Raw genomic sequence first — 22,598 nt, forward strand, 5'->3', positions numbered from 1 at the left:
GCAGCCCACGGCGCGGGGCGCACCTCCGCAGCCGCGCCGGCCGGGCCCAGGCTCCCGGTCCCCGCGCACTGGCAGGTCGGCCTGGCGCCTCGCTGCCGGAACAGTCCATTAGCGGTGGCCTTTGCAGGGTGTTCCCGACGCCGGAGCGCAGACCTGGCTGCCCGCTGCGCAGACGGGGGCGCGCTGCCTTGGGCGGCCACCCCCGCTCCGCTGGTCAGGTGAGCGCAGCCCGGGGAGCCGCGAGTCCTATTGGAGCAGACGGAGGATGCGGGGGGGGGGGGTGGGGGGGCGTGGGGGGGAATGGAGCCGGCGTCCTGACCCGACCGAGGGAGGCAGAGCCAGCAGCCCCGGAGAACCCTGGGGACGCGGGCGAGAGGCAGAACAGCGGCGTGCGAGGGGACCGGCGGGGACCGCGGCGCGCGCGGATGTCGGTGTCCCCAGGGCTAGGTAGGCCGTGGCCGGGGGTGCTGCTGCGGGCATCCCGGGGCTCCGGGGAAGGTGGCGCGCCGCTCGCGCACCTGTTGCTGCGGGCGGAGGCGGAGGCGCCGCGGGCTGAGGCCGTGCGGGGCGGGGGGGGGGGGCGTACGGGGGGCGCCCGCGTCCTGCCCGCACTTTCTCCGCGCCCTCCCCGCGCCCTGCCCGCATATTCTCTGCGCCCTGCCCGCGCCCTCCCCGCGTCCTGCCCGCATATTCTCCGCGCCCTCCCCGCACCCTGCCGCGTCCTGCGCGCCCACTTCCCGCGCCCTTCCCGAGCCCTCCCCGCGCCCTGCCCCGTCCTCCCCGCGCCCTGCCCCGTCCTCCCCGCGCCCTGCCCGCGTCCTGCCCCGTCCTCCCCGCGCCTTGCCCGCGTCCTCCCCGCGCCCTGCCCCGTCCTCCCCGCGCCCTGCCCCGTCCTCCCCGCGCCCTGCCCGCGTCCTCCCCGCGCCCTCGCCGCGTCCTCCCTGCGTCCTCCCTGCGTCCTCCCCAGTCCTGCGGGCGTCCTCTCCGCGTCCTCCCCGCGCCCTGCCCGCATCCTCCCCAGTTCTGTGCGCTTCCTCCCCGCGTCCTCTCCGCGTCCTACCCGCTGCCCTGCCCGCGTCTTCCCCACATCCTCCCCAGCCCTGTGCGCGTCCTCCCCGCGCCCTGCCGGCGTCCTCCCCAGTCCTGCAGGGGTCCTCTCCGCGTCTATCCACGCCCTGCCCGCGTCCTCCCCGCGTCCTCCCCGCGTCCTGCCCGCCGCCCCTTCCGAAGCAGCCTCCTCTCCAGGAAGGCAACACGGGAGTGAGCGGAGGGGAAACTGGCCTTTCTTCTCTTCTCGGGTCGTTTGAAACCCCAGCCCGAGCTTTAATTTTAAAAAGTGTGCTTGGAAAATAACCGACCAAGAACAGCGCCCCATAGGTGATAACTAATAATGGGAACGTTGAAATAGACTTAGGGAGGCTTGGGTTCAAAAGTAACCACCGTGTAGAAGAATTTTCAGTAAAATGTTGGTTTCAGGGAGTTTGGAATTGGCCTGGAGCTGAAGAATAACATACTTTTTAAAAGAGCTTAGACATTCTTTAACGTCTTCAAGAATCTGAATTTTTTTCCTTAGAATTAAAACTAAGAAACTATGCTAGGACTCATCTTAAGGTGCAGTATTAACGTACTCGTTATAACTTTTAGACTGACTTTTAGCATTTCACAAAATCACAACCTTTAAAAATGTGTGTAATGTGTTTGTATGTAAGCTGTGGACTCTTAGAAAGTACTCCTACCGACTCTTGAGAGTGCAAAGTAGCCATTAGGATAAAGCTAAAAAAATATACCTTAGGTAATATGGCATTATTTAAAAATTCTTTCTGAAGTTATTACTTTAAGCTACTAAAGTGATTTTTCTCCTCTCTGTTTATCAAAACACTTAAGGTGGAACAAAAACAAGTAATTAAAAAAAAAGATGTTCTAGTTGAGATACAAGTGAACACCAACAATTTATTTTTGGGTGATTTGCTACAGGGAGTACCAAATACTCCCTGAACTGTGACATAATAAAATCTTTTTTTTTTTTTTTAATTTATTTATGATAGTCACACAGAGAGAGAGGGAGGCAGAGGGAGAAGCAGGCTCCACGCACCGGGAGCCCGACGTGGGACTCGATCCCGGGTCTCCAGGATCGCGCCCTGGGCCAAAGGCAGGCGCCAAACCGCTGCGCCACCCAGGGATCCCTAAAATCTTTTAAATATATGCAATTAGATATAAGTCCTGGCTTGCAATTAACTTACAGTGACATTCCTCCATTCTTCTATGCCTGACTTTTCCTTATTTACAAAATAAAGGGATTGGACCAAGTGACCGAAAAGACTTATTTCAGGTAGAAATAGTAAGTCTCAAGATTATAACTTTTTTTTTTTAATTTATTTATTTATGATAGAGAGAGAGAGAGAGGCAGAGACATAGGCAGAGGGAGAAGCAGGCTCCATGCACCGGGAGCCCGACGTGGGATTCGATCCCGGGTCTCCAGGATCGCGCCCTGGGCCAAAGGCAGGCGCCAAACTACTGCGCCACCCAGGGATCCCTCAAGATTATAACTTTTTAAAGGAAGTAGCCGACATGTATACACTAAAAATAAGTATGGCTAAATTCTTATCTCCAAGTTATTTCCATGCTAAGTGACGGTAGCAGCCACCCCATACTGAATGCTTATTATTTAATGAATTCTGAGAAGCCCTTTATATAGGTTATTTAACACTTACCACGAGACATAGATTAGTATTATCCCAATTTACAGATAATGATACTGAGGCATGGAAAGTTTAAGCTCCTTGCAAAAGTTCCCTAGTTATTAAGAGCTGATCAAGGATCTTTCCTGAGGGCTCCAAGCATCTACAGTATACTGAATGTGATGATTAAAAGCTGAAATCACCCATAAACATCAACTAAGAAATCGTCTTAGACTAAAATGTAAATCCATAATGAGTTGCAAATTAATTAGGGAACAACATTGAATCTTGATATCGGAAATAGAAATGATGTATCAGTCAATGTTGATTATATTTTAATAACAGCAGTTCTATGCTGTGTACATGTCAAATATTGAATGCCAGTTGTATTCATTGTCAGAAAATGATAATGTGAGAAATGTTTGGAATATAAATACTTTTATGGTAATAAAAGTAATGGTTAGATATAATATGGTAAGGCAGAGGCTAGTGTTAAGCACAGTACTTCACATATCTTTCTACTGCTGGTGTCCTTGCCCATGTTCTACCCAAAGAAAAAGAGTGTTCACAACAGAATTAGCTGTGACCCTTTTGTTCATGTTCCCACGATGAATGATAATAGTGTACTACATTTATTGAATGCTCACTGTATATTAGAATTCTAGGCTCTTTAAAAAGAGTAACTTTGTATTTAATCGTCAAATACTATTATCCTGATTTGCAGATGAAAAAACTGAGGCAGAAAGATCTATGATCAGGGAGGACCGACAAGGAAAATACATTTTGCCTTAGGTTACGTATATGATCCTTTAATGTTCAGAAAGTCATAGGCTGTGAATACACTGTTGCACTCCTTAAGCACTGGGAGGAAATTTGGAGTTAAACTAGACAACCCCTTTAGTTCATATTTGGGGAAACTGAAATATAGAGGAGTTGAGAGACTTAAAAGTCATACATCCTCTTTTTGCATTTATGACTTGAGTCACCTGGATATTCCCATAAACTAATAAGTGAGAAGCATGATAACTGATTAACTTGGTCATTACATGCTTGATATTGACACTCAACCAAACACTGCCTCATGCTCTTCTTAATATTTCTCCTGCTGTTACTGGAAATTTCAAGGTCTCCCAGTTAGGATACTAAATCTTTGAGGCCAGTGACTATATTATATATTTATCTAGTATCTCCAGAGTTTAGCAAAGTGGCTAATATATTGAATTTGTTACAGGCTTTGTTACCTGTTTATGTTTGGTAAGTCATTATTTTATGCCCTAGGTCCAGAAATCTGCACAAAGCAGGCACTGGTGCAGTCATTACTTTCTTTCATGTAGATAATTTACAGATGCTTTTAAAGCATATTGAGGTCCTTAGATCATGATTGCTTAATTTGATTATAAAATGTAAGTGTGACCATAGTGAGAGAGATCTGGCTGGGCATTCCCCTGATTTTGTGGGAAAAGTCCAACAGCTTAGCATTGCATGCAGTTGAATATATATTTTTTTCTCTCTCTCTCTGACCTGGAAATAACTTTTTTTCTGATTGTAAAGATAATATAAAATCATGTAGGAAATTCAAACAGTACAGGGCAAAGGAAACCGCCCCCCCCCCCCGCCCTGGGAGTCCACTATCCAAAGATTTTGATGACCATCCAGCCAGAAAGATGTCTTTTTTCCCCCCCATAACTCTTGCTGAATCAGGGTGAGAGCTGAATTATTTATTGGAACTGTTTCCGATTTAAAGCTCTACTTGGTATTCTTTGACTCCCAGGCAGCTCAGACGTTATACAAATGATGATCCTTGTTGCGAAGGGAAGATAATAAGACTCTATCTCCTACAGCATGATATAGTACAAAAAGTTGATTTCCCTATGCATGCATGCCCATTTTTCTCCCTTCACAAGGCAGGAGTCGGGGGGGGGGGGGGGGGGGGGCAGGAGGCATCTTTGCATGTATGGAGAGTTCCCCAATGTGTCAGGATGTCAGGCCACACAAGAGGCCGCAGCACCCGAGCTCTGTTGTCCTGAAGGAGGTGTGGTAGAGGAGGAGAAGGGTGGAGCTGGGACACAGGAGGCTGTGGTAATACAAAGGCTGTGTTTTCGGATTCCACTGTGACACACTATACACTTTCAAATGTACCAGACCAAGTCCCTCCCCCAGCTGCTGGGCAGGTGGTCATGGGGCCCTTTCTGGTGCAGTGAGGCGTAAGGCTGGCTATACCTCAGAATGAGGGCAGGATGCTGATAGGGCATTTCTCATTCATTTATTCAGGATTCTGAAACCTCAAATGGACTCTTTTTCATATAAAGGGGGGAAATTGGCTGTTGGAATAATTCTCCATAAATGAGTTTTGAACTAATACAAAAATTATTAGGTATAAAGGGAGGCTGGGGTCTCTTTGAGATGGGCAATGATAACTCCGTGTGCATTTGAATATAATTACATTGAAAATATTAACGTTTTAAAGATCGTATTATTTGATTACTTTAATTCAGAAACTTATTTCTTACTCAAAATGCCCTTTTCCTAGGCACGTTTTCTTGATTTGTGCTATATATTTGAACATAGAATTCTTTCATGCCTTACTTTATTAGGGGCTTAACATGGCTTAAATCCAACCATCTGTTCGCATCTTGGCACTTCAGTGCATTGGAGGTGCTGGTAGGGGCTAAATAAATTTCCCACATTTTAAAGGTTAGGGAAAGAGCTACCTTTATGAATAGATTTCAAATGATTCTCAGCAAGACAATAGTGCAGAAGTGGAGTAAAAATGCATTTCATTCTCTGAAGCACAGGGTCCCCTGTCTGTCTTTAGTTTTGCTGAAAGGCAATTAGCATTTCAACTAGCCAATTTGGTTACATGCAATGAAGTACTTGGGTTTATAATTTGCTGCTCTCTGTCTGAGGCAGTTGAGCTCCAGCTCTTATGTAATCCTTTCCAAGTAGCCTTCTCTCCAGCATAGTTATTGTTGCTGGTCTTAAATAACTAATCAACAGAGAGTTTTCCTTGCCTTCAACTGTGGGGTGCCATAAGGCAAGGAAAATGAAATGCCAAGCTAATAAGGGGATGATTGTAATTATTAAATAGTCATTATTGAAATGTGGCACAGGTTGAAAGATGCAGAATAGCTTCAAATAGAATGGCTTCAAAATACAACTTCAAAAAAGGCATTGTGTGGCGTTCTTAATAGTTTATTTCTGCATGTAGTAGGCAAAGTGAACAGAGGGTATATATGTTCTACAGGGAATTAAGTGAGATGACTCAAAATTAACAGAGAAGAAGCAGTTCTTAATTATTTATATTGACTTTGCACTCTTTCTACAAGAAACAATTCTGTGGAGAATTTGTGTAAAAGAGAAAATTTTTAAGTGTTATAACAGGTGGGCAAGTGCTCTGAAGCACACTGGAAATTATTCAAGGGTTTGTATTTGTGTGCTAATCAAAGATAAGATTTTGTTAGCTTCTTTTGTTATGAATTCTGATAACTAGGCAATATTAATATACTTCTTGCACATACCATATTCTTAAGGAACCACTCTATGTTTTGATAATCCTTTTGTTAGGATAATTGAAATGATATTATCCTTTAATCCACCATGGGGCAGTAATTCAATTTAGCTCATCTTTTTTATGCAACACTGTTTTTGCAAAGTTGTTCCTATGTAATTATTTGGAAATAAAATATTTCTTATTTTTCAAAGAATGTTTCACTGAAAGAAGGCATGATCACGAGAAATGTTTTAGATATAAGCCTGGCAAGTGATCAATATAATTTAAGAACGTATATGAAAAAAATTGCATGACTTTTCTATTTCCAGCCTCTGATATAAAGACAAAGCTGTATCTGCAGCTATAATTAGAGTCATTAGTATATTATGCAACTAAATTCAGTAGTGTTGATGAACAGGAATGAAATAAAGAAGACTTACCTGTCCTCTGGCAGACTAGTCAGCTAGAGATGGAAAGTGTTATGGAAAAAGTGGGAATTGATCTGGACTTTGAAGAATGGTGGAGAAGAGGGAGTGGAGAGAGGTAGAGAGAAGAGCCCAAGGAGTAGCTTGGATCAGAGTGCAGAGGGAGGAGTGATCCAGGTGTCTTGTCCCAGATACACATTAGATCAACTTGACTGCAGCTTTTGAAAGAAGAGAAAGAGATGGCTAGAAGTGCAGCATCAGTTGGATTTATTTATTTATTTATTTATGATTTTATTTATTTATTCATGAGGGTGGGGGAGCAGAGATACAGGCAGAGGGAGAAGCAGGCTCCATGCAGGGAGCCAGATGTGGGACTCAGTCCTGGATCCTGGGATCAGGCCCTGAAGCAGAGGCAGATGCTCAAGAGCTGAGCCACCCAGGAGTTGCCCCCACTTTAAAAGTGTGTAATTTTGTTGTATTTGATATATTTACAGAGTTGGACAACTGTTATCACTGTCTATTGCAGAACATTTTTATTACCTCAAAATGAAATTAGGTACTCAGTAGCTTTCCCTCCCCCATCATCTCTCACCCCCAAGTCCCTGGCAACCAATCTGTGTCTCTGCAGATGTGCCTGTTCTGGACATTTCATGTGACTGGAATCATACAGTCTGTGGCCTTTTGTGTCTGCCGCCTTTCACTCACCATAGTGTTTACAAAGTTATTCTGTAGCATATATCACTACTTCATTCTGTTTTTGTGGCTGAACAATATTTCTTTTTATGAGTATATGAATATACTGCCTTTATCCATTCATCAATTGATAGACATTTGGGTTGTTTCTAATTTTTGACTATTATATTATGGACACTGATATATGTTTTTGTGTGAATATGTGTTTTCAGTTCTGTTGGTTATATATCTATGAGTGGAATTGCTGGGTCACTTGGGAAGGTGGATACAATAGCCAGGATGCATTCAGGAGAAACTTCTTCCTTTTCTTTTATACCTTCTTTTAAGCTCATGGTTACATTATGGGGCAGATGAATCAGGTATGGCTGGAAGGTTCATCACTTGGAACTTAACGTTGCATAGACCTCTGTCAATTAACTAAGACATTTAAGACAAGATCAGATTGTGAGAAAACAAGAGTTTGCAGCCAATGATTTTTCTTTTTTTTTTTTCCTTATTTATTTATTTGTTTATTTATTTAGGCCAATGACTTTTCCCTCACCACTGGCTATAGGTTGTCCTAAGAAGGAATTATGCTCCAGGCTGACATAGTAATTGATCTATGTTGGATATGCTAATGCCAGAAATATGATTGGATGTTATCTGATGCACACTGAACTCAATTCTCTGATGACTTCTGTGTTTTCTTTAGGGATTCATCTAAAGGATATTGGTTGAACTACCAAAATGAGAAAAAAATTATTTTTGCTTCTAAGTCAGATTACAGAAGGTTTAAAATGTTTTGTTAATGAGGGCAATTCAATAAATCAATTGATCGAGAATTGGGCTTTAAGTAAAAGAAGTCCAGTTCACTTATGTATAGTGTATTAGATCTCGGTAATTCTGGTTTGTGTGTGTGTGTGTGCATTTATGCATTTGTTTATCTGAAACCTTAACTAACTTCCTGAAAGAGTCTGGTGTATTTTATAAAGTGAACAATTATGAACAAACAAATTTCAACAAATTTGTTTAATTTTGGTGGAGGCAAAATATTTTAAGGTTTTTTGAAAAAAACCTAAAAAATATATTTGCTTAGTATCTTGTGATTTGCAACATAGATCCATATGAATTAATTCATGTAATCTTAACCACATGCTTGTAAGTTATTAACTTTTACTTTATAGATAAAAAGAATTATGGACAACCCAGGTGGCTCAGCGGTTTACGCCACCTTCAGCCCAGGACATGATCCTGGAGGCCCGGGATCTAGTCCCATGTTGGGCTTCCTGCATTGAGCCTGCTTCTCCCTCTGCCTGTGTCTCTGCCTCTCTCTCTCTCTCTCTCTCTCTCTCTCTCTCTCTCTCTCCCTCTCTCTCCCTCCCTCTCAATCTGTCTCTCATGAATAAATAAGTAAAATCTTAAAACAAATTATAAGAAGTCAACAAAATTTATTAAAAACAGGAACAAGCTCAGGTCTTCGATTTAATGACCAAAAGTTGTCCACTCATTAATAATCATAGTAATATCATAATCTATTATTTTTTGATGGCTCACAAAAATATTGTTAATTTTAAAATGAATTGACTTATCTTAAATTTCCTGATATAAATAGATCTGTTTCATCAATTAGCATTACATTGGAAAACTCACTATAATAAAAATATTTCCAAACTTCAATCAGGACTTCACTTCTTTTGAACATTTGTTACCAAAATTATAAATAATTAGAGATAATCTTTGAATATCATTACAACCAATTTGATCCCGAGTGGCAGTTTTACATAATAATTTAAGTACCTTTCTTGGAGAAAGCAAACTCAGGAAATTGTTCTTGTTTTTAGGTGATTAGAATGCCCTAACTTTTGTAAGTCAGTGCTATATGTACTACTTGAGACCTCGAAATAATATAATTAAAGAATTTCCAGAAGCTGTTTTAGCTTAGAGGATTTTATTTCATCTTCTTTAATTTCTCACTAATATTCATGAGTGCTGTGATATTGGGGGTTGGCCATTCCATTCAGTGTTTACTGAAGCACTCTTAACCACGCTTAGTTGGTGATTTCTACTTTTACATTTTATCGTAGCTAGTGACCTCAAAATTCAGATTTTATAGTGATTTTTAACATTTTAAAATCCCAACCATTTCATTGGCACCATGTTTCTAAATCTTATAAATCTTCTTAACCCTACTCTTGTAGGCAGCTAACACCTTTTCCCTCCCTCCCCAGCTCATTTCGACACAGGAGATGAATTTAAGCATGGAGAGAGTTAGGGCTGCATATTTGCCTTTTTTCATTGCTTCTACTCTTATTAAAGTATCATGTCAGCCACAAATAAAATCTATGCTGAGAACTAATTACTTTGCAAAATGGAAAATCACTGTGAGTGTGAAATTCTACATAATATGACCATTCTTATTACATCATTAAGCATTGAGTATAGGGCTGATGTCTTTAGTACACCATGTAGTGAGTAGGCTGCCAATAAGAGGCTGGGTTTGATTATAGAAGAAAATAAGATGTGCATTTTTCATTTAATGACTTTTTATATGATAGGATGTTTAGATATAGTGACTTTTAAAATTGTCTTTCCTACAAGATCTTTCCTAGCAAGATTCCTTTGTTAATAGAGAATATTAATCTAGTATCTAGTTAAGAGCATGGGATCTGGACCTTGAGTGCTTAGATTTGTATCCTGGCTTTGGATTTTTGAAGTCTAATCTTAACAAATGTATGTATGCATGTATTTATTTGAGATTTATTTATTTATTCATGAGAGACACAGAGGCAGAGACACAGGCAGAGGGAGAAGCAGGCTTCCTGTAGGGAGCCCGATGCGGGACCGGATCCTGGATTCCATGAGCCAAAGGCAGACACTGAGCCACCTAGGTGTCCCTTAACAAATATGTTTAATCTGTATGTCAGGCTCCTCATCAGAAAATGAGCATATTAATAGTACCTATCTTATATTTTAAATGGTTGCTATGAGGATCAAAGAAGTTTTTTTTTTATTGGAGTTTGATTTGCCAACACATAGCATAACACCCAGTGTTCATCCCATCCAGTGCGCACCTCAAGGCCCGTCACCCATTCACCTCATCCCCTGCCCGCCTCCCCTTCCACTACCCCTTGTTCGTTTCCCAGAGTTAGGTGTCTCTCATGTTCCATCACCCTCTCTGATGTTTCCCACTCATTTTCTCTCCTTTCCCCTTTAATCCCTTTCACTATTTTTTATATTCCTTGAATGAGTGAAACCATAGAATGTCCTCTGATCGGCTTACTTTACTCAGCGTAATACCCTCCAGTTCCATCCACATCGAAGCAAATGGTGGGTATTTGTCCTTTCTAATGGCTGAGTAATATTCCATTGTATACATAGACCACATCTTCTTTATCCATTCATCTGTCGATGGACACTGAGGCTCCTTCTACAGTTTGGCTATTGTGGACATTGCTGCTATGAACATTGGGGTGCAGGTGTCCTGCTGTGTCACTGCATCTGTATCTTTGGGGTAAATCTCCAGCAGTGCAATTGCTGGGTGGTAGGGTAGCTCTATTTTTAATTCTTTGAGGAACTTCCACACAGTTTTCCAGAGTGGCTGCACCAGTTCACATTCCCACCAACAGTGCAAGAGGGTTCCCCTGTCTCCACAGAGGATCAAAGAAGTTAACACGTGTAGAGGAATTAGAATAGCCTAGCTTTTATCTATTAGCTAATATTGTCACACGTGAAACCCAAATTTTTGATGATTAGAGTATATGAAGGATAACCTAACCTCTTCCTTTGCTCCTTTTGCCTCCTCTAGATTCCTGAAGAGGATTTAAATTTACCTTGAAGCTACTAGAGCTCAAGCATCAGCTCCTAACATTTCTTTTCTTACTTTTATTTTGGATAAAATAAAAACTGATCATCTGTCACACAAACCCCACTAACATGCTAATTTTATGATATAAATTCTTTTGGATCCTTAGCACATTAATCTCGTAGTCTTTTTATTTTAATTTTTTAAAAGATTTATTTATTTGTTCATGATAGAGAGAGAGGCAGAGACACAGGCAGAGGGAGAAGCAGGCCCATGCTGGGAGCCTGACGCAGGACTCGATCCCAGGTCTCCAGGATCACGCCCTGGGCTGAAGGCAGGTGCTAAACCGCTGAGCCACCCAGGGATCCCTGTCTTTTTATTTTCTAATACAGGTACTTCCTTAGAGAAGTCTCCCTAAACTCTTTGATCAGGTTTTACATCTTCAGTTTTTGATGCTGAATAATTGCTGCTTTGATAATGATGATGATGATGATAATAATTATTGTTGCTTTAACTCATGAGCCTTTCTAAAGCCTTTTATTTTTTAAAAAAAGATTTTATTTATTTATTAGACAGACAGGGAGAGAGGGAGTAGGGGGTAAGGGAGAGAGGCAAGCAGACTCCCTGCCGAGGGTGGGGCGACAGGGAGCTTGGTTTCAGGATCCTGAGATCATGACCTGAGCTGAAGCCAAGAGTTGGGTACTTAACTGACTGAGCCACCCAGAGCCCCTCTTTCTAAGGCCTTTTAAAAAGTTTCCAAATGATGCTGCTTTATTTTTATCTTTTTTAAAAAAATATTATTATTTTTTAAAGATTTTATTTACTTATTCATAGAGACACAGAGAGAGAGAGGCAGAGATACAGGCAGAGGGAGAAGCAGGCTCCATGCAGGGAGCCCGACGTGCGACCCCATCCCGGGTCTCCAGGATCACGCCCTGGGCTGCAAGCGGCGCTATAAACCGCTGTGCCACCAGGGCTGCCCTATTTTTGTCTTTTGATATTGTTAATTTATAAATGAATTTTATTGTATTCAGAACGCAAGCACTAGATGCTATCCAGTTTTTGGAATTTGTTGTCAATTTTTATTAACCTTTCCTCTGTGCTCAAAATAGCATTGTATTCTTTGGTTATTGGGGTATATTCTGTATGCCCATGAGATGAAGCTTTATATAACTGTGGGGTTCATGCCCTCCATATTCTTCCTAATTTTTATGTACTTGACATATTAAGTACAGAAAAAAGGGAGAGAGAATACTAAAGTCCCTCACTTCTCTTTGGTATTCTAGCAGTTTTTAAAAAATATATTTTGAAGCTCTGTTTTAGCTTGTCTCCTAAGTTGACATTTTTTTTTATTGTATACTGTCTTTGTATGCTTTTTGCCTTGAGTCTATTTTGTCTGTAACAGACGTCAATAGCATTTCAGTGGCATTTGCATGAACTTCAGAAAGAAGGAAATGATCCCAGGAAGGTGTAAGATACAAGGAATGTTGACTGAAGTCGAGAATGAACATTTGGATAAACAAAGAATACTCATGATTAAATTTTATAATTCTAATGTTACATATTGAGAGTTAAGTAAAATAAGATAGAGCTTATACTGTAAAATTAGCATGTTAGTGGGGTTTGTGTGACAGATGATCAGTTTTGAATATTGTAAGATCCTTTTATTGTTTAGTAGTAAGGTGAAGATACTTATCCTTTTATTGTTCAGTAGTAAAGTGAAGATATTTAACTCTAAACGTTTAAAGGTTTATAAGGTAAAAATGAAATCTCTCAGAGAACAAGCACATCAGTCCCAAGCACAGTGAAGGGAATCAAGAGCAGAAAAAACTGCATAAGAGCAGGGCAAAAAGCACAAATAGAATGGCAGAGAAGGATCTAAATGGAAGACTAATTATAATACGTGACTATAAATTAAACTCCTCAGTAAGAGCACAGAGACTATCAGAGAGGACCAAAAATAATAGAAATCAATTACATGTTTATAAGGGACACATGTTAGACAAAAGGATACAGAAAGATTGAAAGCAAGAGGCTGCAAAGAGACATAACAGGCTCTAACAATTTTTGTGTTTAATTTTGTACACTCTTACTTGAAGAGTAGCCCCAAATTGTATATGCTTCAGTCATAGCTAACCACCCTAAAACTTAAAATCTAAAATAATTACTTTGCTCATAAATCTATAACTTGTGAGGGTTTTGTGAGCACAGGTATCCTTTGTCTTTTTGATTACAGCCCTTCCAATAGGAATAAAGTGATATTTGATTGTGGTTTTGATTTGCATTTTTCTAATGACTGATTAATCATGTTGAGCACTTTTTCATGTACCTGTTAGCCATTTGTATGCCTTCTTCTAGAAATGTCTATTCATTTCCTCTGCCAATTTTTAAGTCAGATTGTTTTTTGGTATTGAGTGCCTGAGTTCTTTATATATTTTGGATATTAACTCCTTATCAGTATAGTATTTGCAAATGGTTTTATTCTGCTGCCTACCTTTTCATTTTGTTGGCAGTTTCCTTCATGTTACAAAACTTTTTTAGTTTGATATAGCTTCACTTGCTTGTTTTTGCTTCTGTTGCTTTTGCGTTTGGTGTTAAATTCAAAAAATTGCCAAGACTGATGTCAACAACCCTACCCCCTCTATAATTCCTTCTAGGAGTTTTATGGTTTAGGTCTTATATTCAAATCCTTAATTCAATTTGAATTGATTTTTTAAATCTGATTGTTCCATCCACTAAATGATGACTTTAAAATTATTTTACTAGAAGTTGCAAACATGTGCTTTGTTAACTCTGTCATTCTTTCCACATTAGCTGGAATTATTTAAGGAAGAACTTTTCCTTAGTGGCTAGGCTATTTGGTTATTCTGAAAGGGAGTTTACCCAGGATAGATAAGATAAATATTTAATTCTTACCTTTTAAATGTTAATTTCAGAGTAAGCCATTGATGCTCCAGTTACTTTTACTGGTGACCAGTGAAATTTATTTTTGTGTTTATTTTAGTATCCTTATAAACATAGGGATTTATATATTCAATGTGTTTCAAAGAATTGCAGTCATTACCTTTTAGATGCACAGAAATTTAAATCTTTGGCTAATAGGAGCCCTTTCATGTTCCTTTGTCCCGTTGATGTAACCTCATTAATCTTTAATAACTTCTTTGGTGGCATAAGATGACAGGTTCATTTTGCATATTTTCCTCCCCAGATACCAGTTAATCCTATAAGAAACTGGTTTTTCTGGCAAGTGGTATTTAGAGACAAAAATCTGAGCACTAGTGATGCTTATTGTTACTGAGTTGTCATTACTTCTAAGCCTTTTTTAAAAGATAAAGTCAGAAATAAGTATTTTACAAAGAAAAAAGTCATAAGATGGTACTGGTGTTTCCAGTTTAAGTTTAACTTTCCATGTGCTTTACATAATTTCTTTGGTTTTATTGTCATTTCTCTTTTCTCATATGTAATTCTTATTTGCCCTATCGTATAAACATATATACTTTTAAAAATATATATTCTACAGCATATAAAATGTGGTTCCAAAATGTATATTCTACAATATAAAAATATAATTTAAACACAGTAATACTGATATTGCCACTGATAAAAAGAATACTGAATGAAGTATGTAAGCTTTCTTTGCAGCTATGTTTGTCATTAGAATTTATTCTATGGTCAGTCAAAATACTATGTTCTGAAGTCACTGGAAGTAATTATTTTGTCTGTGTGATTATATCATCACTTGATATACAGTTGCTTTATTTCAGTTTGTCTATATGCAGTTATTTTTGCAAAGAAACATTGGCAACATAAATCAAGGGCTAGTAAAAGTGGTTATCTATAGGGAGAGGAAAAGAAAAGGTGGATGTAAGTGAGAATTCTCTAAATATACCTTGTTTCATAGGCCTAAGCTTGGATTTATGTAAATGTGTTATGTATTCCAAAATAAAAATTAGGTTAAAAAATTATCAATTCCAGGAGATGTCAAACAGTCTGTTAGATGTGTGAATCTAGAATTTGGGAAGAAATTTGGCTGGAGATACAAGTTTGGAAGATTATGTTTAAAACAGTGAGGTGAACAAGATCACAGTGAGAGAGCATGTGGCTGGAGAAGAGGTCTGGATCTGAGACCAGATCATGCAGAGGTCAGGAAGAAGACAAGAATCCAGCAAAGGAGGCTGAAGAGTACCTAGTTATTGAGAAGGAAAACCAGATGAATGTGGCATCAGGAAGCCTCATAAGAAAGTGACCTAAGGGGCAGCCCGGGTGGCTCAGCAGTTTAGTGCCGCCTTCGGCCCAGGACCTGGTCCTGGAGACCCGGGATCGAGTCCCACGTCAGGCTCCCTGCATGGGGCCTGCTTCTCCCTCTGCCTGTGTCTCTGCCTCTCTCTCTGTGTATGTGTATCTCATGAATAAATAAATAAAATCTTTAAAAAAAAAAAAGTGACCTAAGAAGAAGGAAGTAACCATCTGCCCTTTCCATCACTTTTTCTATTACCATTCTTCTGGTATATCTTAAATCCCCAGTGAATATTTAAAGTTATAGGAAATAGCTGAAGTTAGGGAAATGGAAGAAGTTTAGAGTGGGAGAGAATGTGCTGTGATAATGGGAAAGCAAGTCCAAGTTAGAAGAGACATTCAAGTAAGCCAGTTCTTATAAAATTTTCACTTTTAGTCTTCCTAATACCTTCAATCCTCTCAGTGGATTTTGCTAAACTTAAATGGAACTCTGGATTTAAAGTGGGATCAAATTAAAATTTAAAGTTGGAAGAATAAGAATAAACAAAAAAAATATCTTTCCTGAGTTGTAAAAAAAATAGAGAAAAATCATATATAGATATCCTTTTTTTAAAGCCAGTTGATTAGCCTAAATTTTATGATTGAAGGAAGGGACAGTTACTGTGATAGAAAGTGAGGACACAGTGGGTGGTATAACTTCAAAGTATTTTGTGTCCTGGACACATTCATCAAAGGCAAAATAATGAAAGAAGCAAGTCTGGGGGAGTCATTGCATTATTAGAAAAAGACTTCCTTATTTCAATTTATGACAGCAGATCTCCTAAGGCAAAAAGTCAGGAGATGAAAGATACCGTAGTAATGCACAATGAATTCTATTGAAGGGTTCCTTTTCACTTGTGAATTTTCTTCAAAGGTAAGTTTTAGGTATAGAGAATTTCTTAGAAGAATGTGAAAAACGTGTGTGTGGGAGGGAGGGCGGTTCTCCAAGGAATGCATTGCAGCTGAAGGAAGAAATTGAGGAATGGAAGATAAGGAGGAAAACATCCTAGGAAAAGTAAAAGATGATGAGATATTTGTCTATATTCTTGATTAATATTTCTGCCTTTTTCATTTTATAAAAACAATTGGGTAATAAACACATCTGTTTTGATAATGGATTGAAAATATATTCATGTAGCTCTAAGAGTGTAATTGTTAGGTTTTAATTGAGCTCCGAGAGTTTATAACCGTAATTCACGTATTCTTCATTAGTTTAAATAATTAAATAAAAATTAAAGTGACGTCTGATTTGGGAAAATAGTATATATTAAAATGGCAGGATTAAGAACAGAAATGTTCAAGTTATTTATTCGCTGCATCAATAAGCCACTTCAACATTTAATGGCTGAAATTAATTTGTGACGATCTCTCATAGCTCTGGGGTTTAAAGGGCTTCCCTGGACTCTTCTTGCTTGGGGTCCACCATAAAACTGTGGCCAGAGAGTCACTGAGGATGAAATCATCTAACACTTAGTCACTTCCATGTCTAGGTTGTGATGTCACGTCTGGACAACTTTCAGTTGTCCCTCTTTTCATGCAGGTTCTCCGTGTGGCTAGCTTGGAATTCCATAAAACATGGTGGTCTCAAAGTAGTCAAATGTCCTACATTGTGGTTGGCTTCTTTTGGGGTAAGCACAGGCAGTGTTTATAATTTTCTATAATACATATTCTTTTTTTTTAAGTCTTAATAATTTGGAATAAAACTAGGCTTGGTGCAGAGGAGGATGCAAAGATAGACAAAGTATAACATCCCTTCTTAAGTAGGCCAAAGTGTACTGGATGATGGATGCAGCTGTAAGCCAAAACATATTATAAGCCATTTATAAAAGAACTGAACTACAGGGATGCAGAGTTAGAGAGTAGAGGAAGAGGGTGGGTTGGGAGGTGTAGCATTTTGTTTTGGTTTGAGACATGTTTGAGGGACTGGTAGGACATCTGTATGGACATACCTAGCAGTTAGTTGAAAGTGTCTTGAGGTCAACATGTAGGATTGGGGTTTTATTTAATGAAGATTATTGCCTACTCTAGTCAAAATAGTTTGCTAGATATTGTGGGGGTAGCTACATGGGAGTATCTAGGTAGTTGACAATATGAGTCTTGTTCTGTAGGATGTAAATAGGTATTGAGGGGAAAATTGTTCTGTCATTATTATAGATTTGAAAAATGATAGTTTAAATAAAGTCAAATCTATATTTAGGCCTTTCTTGGTGTTAGTTTAATACATTAAGTAATTTGAACATTTAATAAATGTTTAATTTAATAAACTATACTGTGTATAGTATCCATACAAATTTATTTCCTAAAGATAGTTCACAACAGAATTCTTTAGTTTGGCCAAAATTTGGGCCTAGCATCCATAGAACATGCTTTGGGGAACACACTTCTAAGAATTTCTGTGAAAGTTTAAAAGTTGGAATTTAAAGTCTTTTATAGGAAAAGCTGAGATGTCTCAGAAGAAAACTTTAAATTTGATATTGAAGGGATGGATAGAGTTGAGATGAAAGCAAGGCTGAGGATGGGGGATTGTTTATAAGTAAGAGGACTGTATTTGGGAGACAGGGAGGATTGGAGAGAGGGAGGGGGAGAGAAGAGAAGAGAAAGAGACTAATAGGAGTAAAGTCTTAAACATGAAAGAATGGAGTCAGAAGCATGGATGGTGGATTATTCTTAGGAGTATGGGTGTTGCATTTTTGGAGATACTGGAGGTGGAGGAATAAAGAATTCTGAGGGAAGGGAGATTGTGAAAAATAAACATTCAGATAGGCAGTTAATATTGATGGGAACTCTGATATATCAGTGAAAGCAAAGAAGAATAAACATTAATTTCTAATGTATAAAGATGTACAATTCATTTTCCATAACTGTTCACATATCATTGTGGCAGGTACAATTGGGAGGTAAAAACTGATCTAGAGATTTGCCTTTTCTTTACCTAGGAAAAGCCTTATTCAAGGCAAATTCTAATTTAATATCTTGATTTTGCTCATATTTGCTGCTGCATGTCTAGGTCTTAGACAATACCTGGCATATCGTAGAGACTGGCTATTCTTCAGATGTTGCCAAATGAATGAATGTTAGATACAGCCACAGCTAAGACCATCACTAGGGTCCACATTCCTTATGCTCTTTAAAAGTTGTGTCCATGAACAGAAAGACTAAGCTCTTGAAGGACTTGGCACCAAACTATAGTTAAAGCGAACTTGTGAGGAACATTGTGGACTGAAGATAGCACTAAAGAAGTCGTAGAGGCAGTTGTGTGGTCATTCTCTGAAAGATAGTGATGACCTATGCCAGGAGCTGGGCCAATGTGGCATGAGGGACACAGACTGAAACAGCAAGCCTAGGCAGATGGAGGAGGACCAGGTTCAGACAGGGCAGTGGGTTCTGAAGTGCAGTGGCAGCTGGATCACTGTAGACTGGGAGACACCATACATCCTTTAGGAATGCATATGCCACTGGAATTCTTGGAGCCTGCAAATAGGGGGCCTCCAAGAGGTAAAGCTGGATTTCCTTGCAGCATAACTCATGGTGTTGGAGTAGGATATAATTTAATTTGGAGAAATAATGTCATGGTGACATATTTGTACCATGAGTGTTCTGGGCTAGTTCATACTTGTTTCATATTGATGATTCCAAGGATTTAATATTTTTCATTACATCACAGCCATAAGAAAATTTAAATCAAATTTAACCCTGTCATTCCCCAGCATAGTAGTGAAACAGAGTTTGGGCTACATTTGAAACAACAGAAATAAGTACCTAAAAGAATGGAAATTTAAGGTAAGACATTAAAAAAAAAAACTGAGATGATTTAGAGTGAAAAATTTTAAACATTTTATTTATTTTAGAGAGAGAGAAAGAGTGTGATAGCAGAGGGAGAGATTAAGGGGGAGGGAGAGGGAAAGAATTCAAGCAGACTTGGTGCTGGGCACGGAGCCCAACATAGGGCTTGAGCTCAGAACCCTGAGATCATGACCTGAGCCAAAACCAAGAATCAGACACTAGACTGAACCACCCAGGCACCCCAAGAGTGAATGTTTTGAGAAAAGAGCAGATACAGCTATAAAACATGTTCAAGAAAGTGAGAAATAGTATAGTTAATATATTATTAGGTATTTGCTTCTCTGTAAAGATAAATTTAAATCAAACCTAACAAATACCTTACTTATAATGAAAGATCACAAGAAAAAAACAAAATGAAAAATCAGAAGATCTTGTAAAATCTTTTATACAGCTCAGACCCATTCCAACGATCTGTTAACTGACAAACTCCTAGGTTCTCCCTGAACTCAAAAATTTCAAACTTCGACACAGAATTTTTGAATGTTCTGATAAAAATTTTGAACATTTTTATTAGTAAAAAAAACAGATTGAAATGAATCTACTCTGAAGTTAGTGGCACTTTCAGGGGGGCACTTAACAGTTTTGAATGGATTCAATGAAGAGTGTTTTATTCATGTTTGGAAATTTTGACCTGTTTGGTAGAGGTACTTTTGTAATCTTACCAGGCATTGTAGAGATTTATCAAAAAATGGATTTTAGTCTTTATCTTGATAAGTTTATCTTGATAAGTTGTATTTGTAAACTGCTATGCAATTAGACAGAAAGAGGAGCGCAGTCTCAGCAATTTTCCTTAGGGATGCAAGTTTATTGACAAAATGTAGTATACTGAAATGACATTAAATCTATTTATCACAACTTTAGTATGTATAAGTAGAGAAATTAATATTGTAGAGTCATTGGCTTCCAACTTCCTGGGATGGAAATGTTTGTAATCCATGCTTAGGTTTTATAGGTTTCAAAGTCGTTGAATATTAAAGAAATAGGGAGGGGAAGTAGTGGGTGTTTAGATATTTTGGCTTCAAATTAAGGCTTTTGTTTAAATATTAGAGTTTTGTACAATTTTTGAGGCCCTGTGGAAAATTTAAAAATTGTTCAATGAAGGAATTGAGTATCTAAAAAATATTTAGTTCATTAGCACCTGGCTGGTTCAATCAGAGGAGCATTTGACTCTTGAGAGATCCCAAGATTGTGAGTTCAAACCCAACGTTGGGGGTAGAGCTAACTTAAATAAATATTTAAATAAATAAAAAATAACAGGTATTTTGTTTAAGTTAGGAAAATGACTACTTGCAGTGACAATAGATTATATGATACATAAGTACCTTACAAATATGGATGGGGCATTACTCAGCTGGACCACAAATGATTGTAAAACACTTTACCTACTTCATGTGAACATCATGTATTTAGCCAGTATGGTCACCATTTTTTTTTTTTTTTTTTTTTGAGGATGAGAGCATGGGCTGGAGGTGGGGTGGGGTGTGGTTAGGGGCAGAGAGAAAGGGAGAGAGAATTTTAAGCAGGCTCCACACTCAGTGCAGAGCCTGATACAGAGCTTGATCTCATGACATTGAGATCATGACCTAAGCCGAAATCAAGAGTCAGACACTTAACCAAATGAGCCACCCAGGTTCCCCACCAGCTTGGTCAATTTAAGGACTAATTTACCATAGTAAAATTCAGGTAAGACCAAAGAAAAAAATATTTTTTTTTCATGTATCATTGTTAAGCTCACATAATTCTATTTTGTGTCAAAGTCAGTGAAAGTGTTCACCAGAAAATGGAGTGTTATGAATAAAATTAAATAGAAGCCTACCTTTTGTTCAAACAAAAATAAGTACTTAAAAAAAATCTCCTTTCTACTTGGAAACAGGAGAAACCTCAACTCTTCTAAGTAATCCTTGTGTTACAAAGAACTAATATCTGCAGTGACAAACTTTTAGAATATAACAGCAAGAACTCAGCTTATCAAACCCTATGAGATATAGCCAAAGCTACACTTGGAGCAAAACCATAGCTTTAGGGCAGGAATAATGAAAACCAATTTTCAATTTATAAATCTTAAAAAAAATACTATAGTAAACCAATTAGCATACAGAAATTAATAAAGATTGAAGAAGAAATCAAGGAATTAGAAAACAGAAAATTTGTGGACTTGATAAATAAATCCAGGGTCAAAATAGCCAAAAGCAGTAGTCTTATTACTTCATTGTACAGATAAGGAAGTAAACTCACAAGGTTAAATGACTGCCTAAAGTTGCCCAGCTATTAAGTGGCAGCATACTCTAAAGACACAGCTGATAGGCTCCAGTGCATTTTCTTTAGTATGAAGATTGGCATTAACCAACCGGTTCATTAGTCTGAATTCTGGTGAAGAGTGTAGACCTTAAGTGGCTAGAAGATGGCTTGCAAGTGATATTGCCGGAGATGTTACAATTGCTTCAAGTAACTAGTTGAGGAAATACAGTAAAAATCAGCCATCACTTGGAGATTGCCAGAACCTTGAGCAATAAGAAGGGCATATAAGCATTACTACAACTCAGGACAATATAATCAGGAATTTTATTAACAGAAGAAATAATGAACTTAAGTACATATGACTTCAGAGAAATTGAGGAGCAGGATTGAAATTGATAACTGGCCACATTTCTTCATAAACTGAGTATAATGGCTCTATATCCCATTAATTCTATTAGACTACCGTACGTATCCCCTGCCTCTTTTGATGAGGCTCCACTGCTATGTTATATAGATTTACAATACAAAATATACATAATGTTTTGGTAGTTGGTACAGTTTTTAATTAGTGGATAAATGGATGGAAGGAAGTTGAGTTTATTTGATTTAAAGGAAATCAGTATGATTATTTAAACAAAATGTGGGGGTATGCTGCACATAGTGACTTCCTTCTAGAGTATGGTTTGGAAAGGAGTGGAGAGAGGAAAGTAACTTTGCAGGGGAGAATCCTGACAAATACTATCTTAGAAGTACTAAGTCGTATTGATAGTATGTACCTTTATGTGATATAATGAGAATGTTACTCTGCCTCATTGTCTCCCTGCAAAACCCATAACCTCAGTCGAATTATGAAGCAAATCATCAGACCAATCTCAGTTGAAGAGCATTCTGCAAAATACCTGGCTAGTACTCTTCAAAACTGATAAGGATATTAAGAATAAGAAAAATCTGAAAAACTGTCACAGCCTAGAGGAGCCTAAGAAAACATAACTAAATGGAAGGTGGTATCCTGGAACAGAAAAAAGGACATTAGGTAAAAAGTAAGAAAATCTGAATAAAGTATTGACTTTAATTAATCAAAGTGTATTATGTGGTTTTCTCATTTCATTGTGAAGATAATAAACACTTTAAAAATCATGATATAAAGTCACAGTTGTGGCTTAGTAAAAGCTGGG

The 22,598-nt window shown here is 38.7% G+C and overlaps 1 protein-coding gene across 1 annotated transcript in view; it reads left to right on the top strand.

Annotated features, from left to right (window-relative positions):
* Positions 1–366: 366 nt before the first annotated feature.
* ADGRV1 (adhesion G protein-coupled receptor V1) overlaps positions 367–22,598 on the top strand; it is a 522,964-nt gene continuing 500,732 nt past the window's right edge. Inside the window, exon 1 of the mRNA XM_055312783.1 lies at positions 367–447. Coding sequence (XP_055168758.1) covers positions 426–447 — 22 coding nt within the window. The 5' untranslated portion in view covers positions 367–425. The remainder of the gene's footprint in view (positions 448–22,598) is intronic.

The sequence above is a fragment of the Nyctereutes procyonoides genome, unplaced genomic scaffold (assembly GCF_905146905.1).
Source record: "Nyctereutes procyonoides isolate TBG_1078 unplaced genomic scaffold, NYPRO_anot_genome, whole genome shotgun sequence".
In the NCBI taxonomy this organism is placed as follows: Eukaryota; Metazoa; Chordata; class Mammalia; order Carnivora; family Canidae; genus Nyctereutes; species Nyctereutes procyonoides.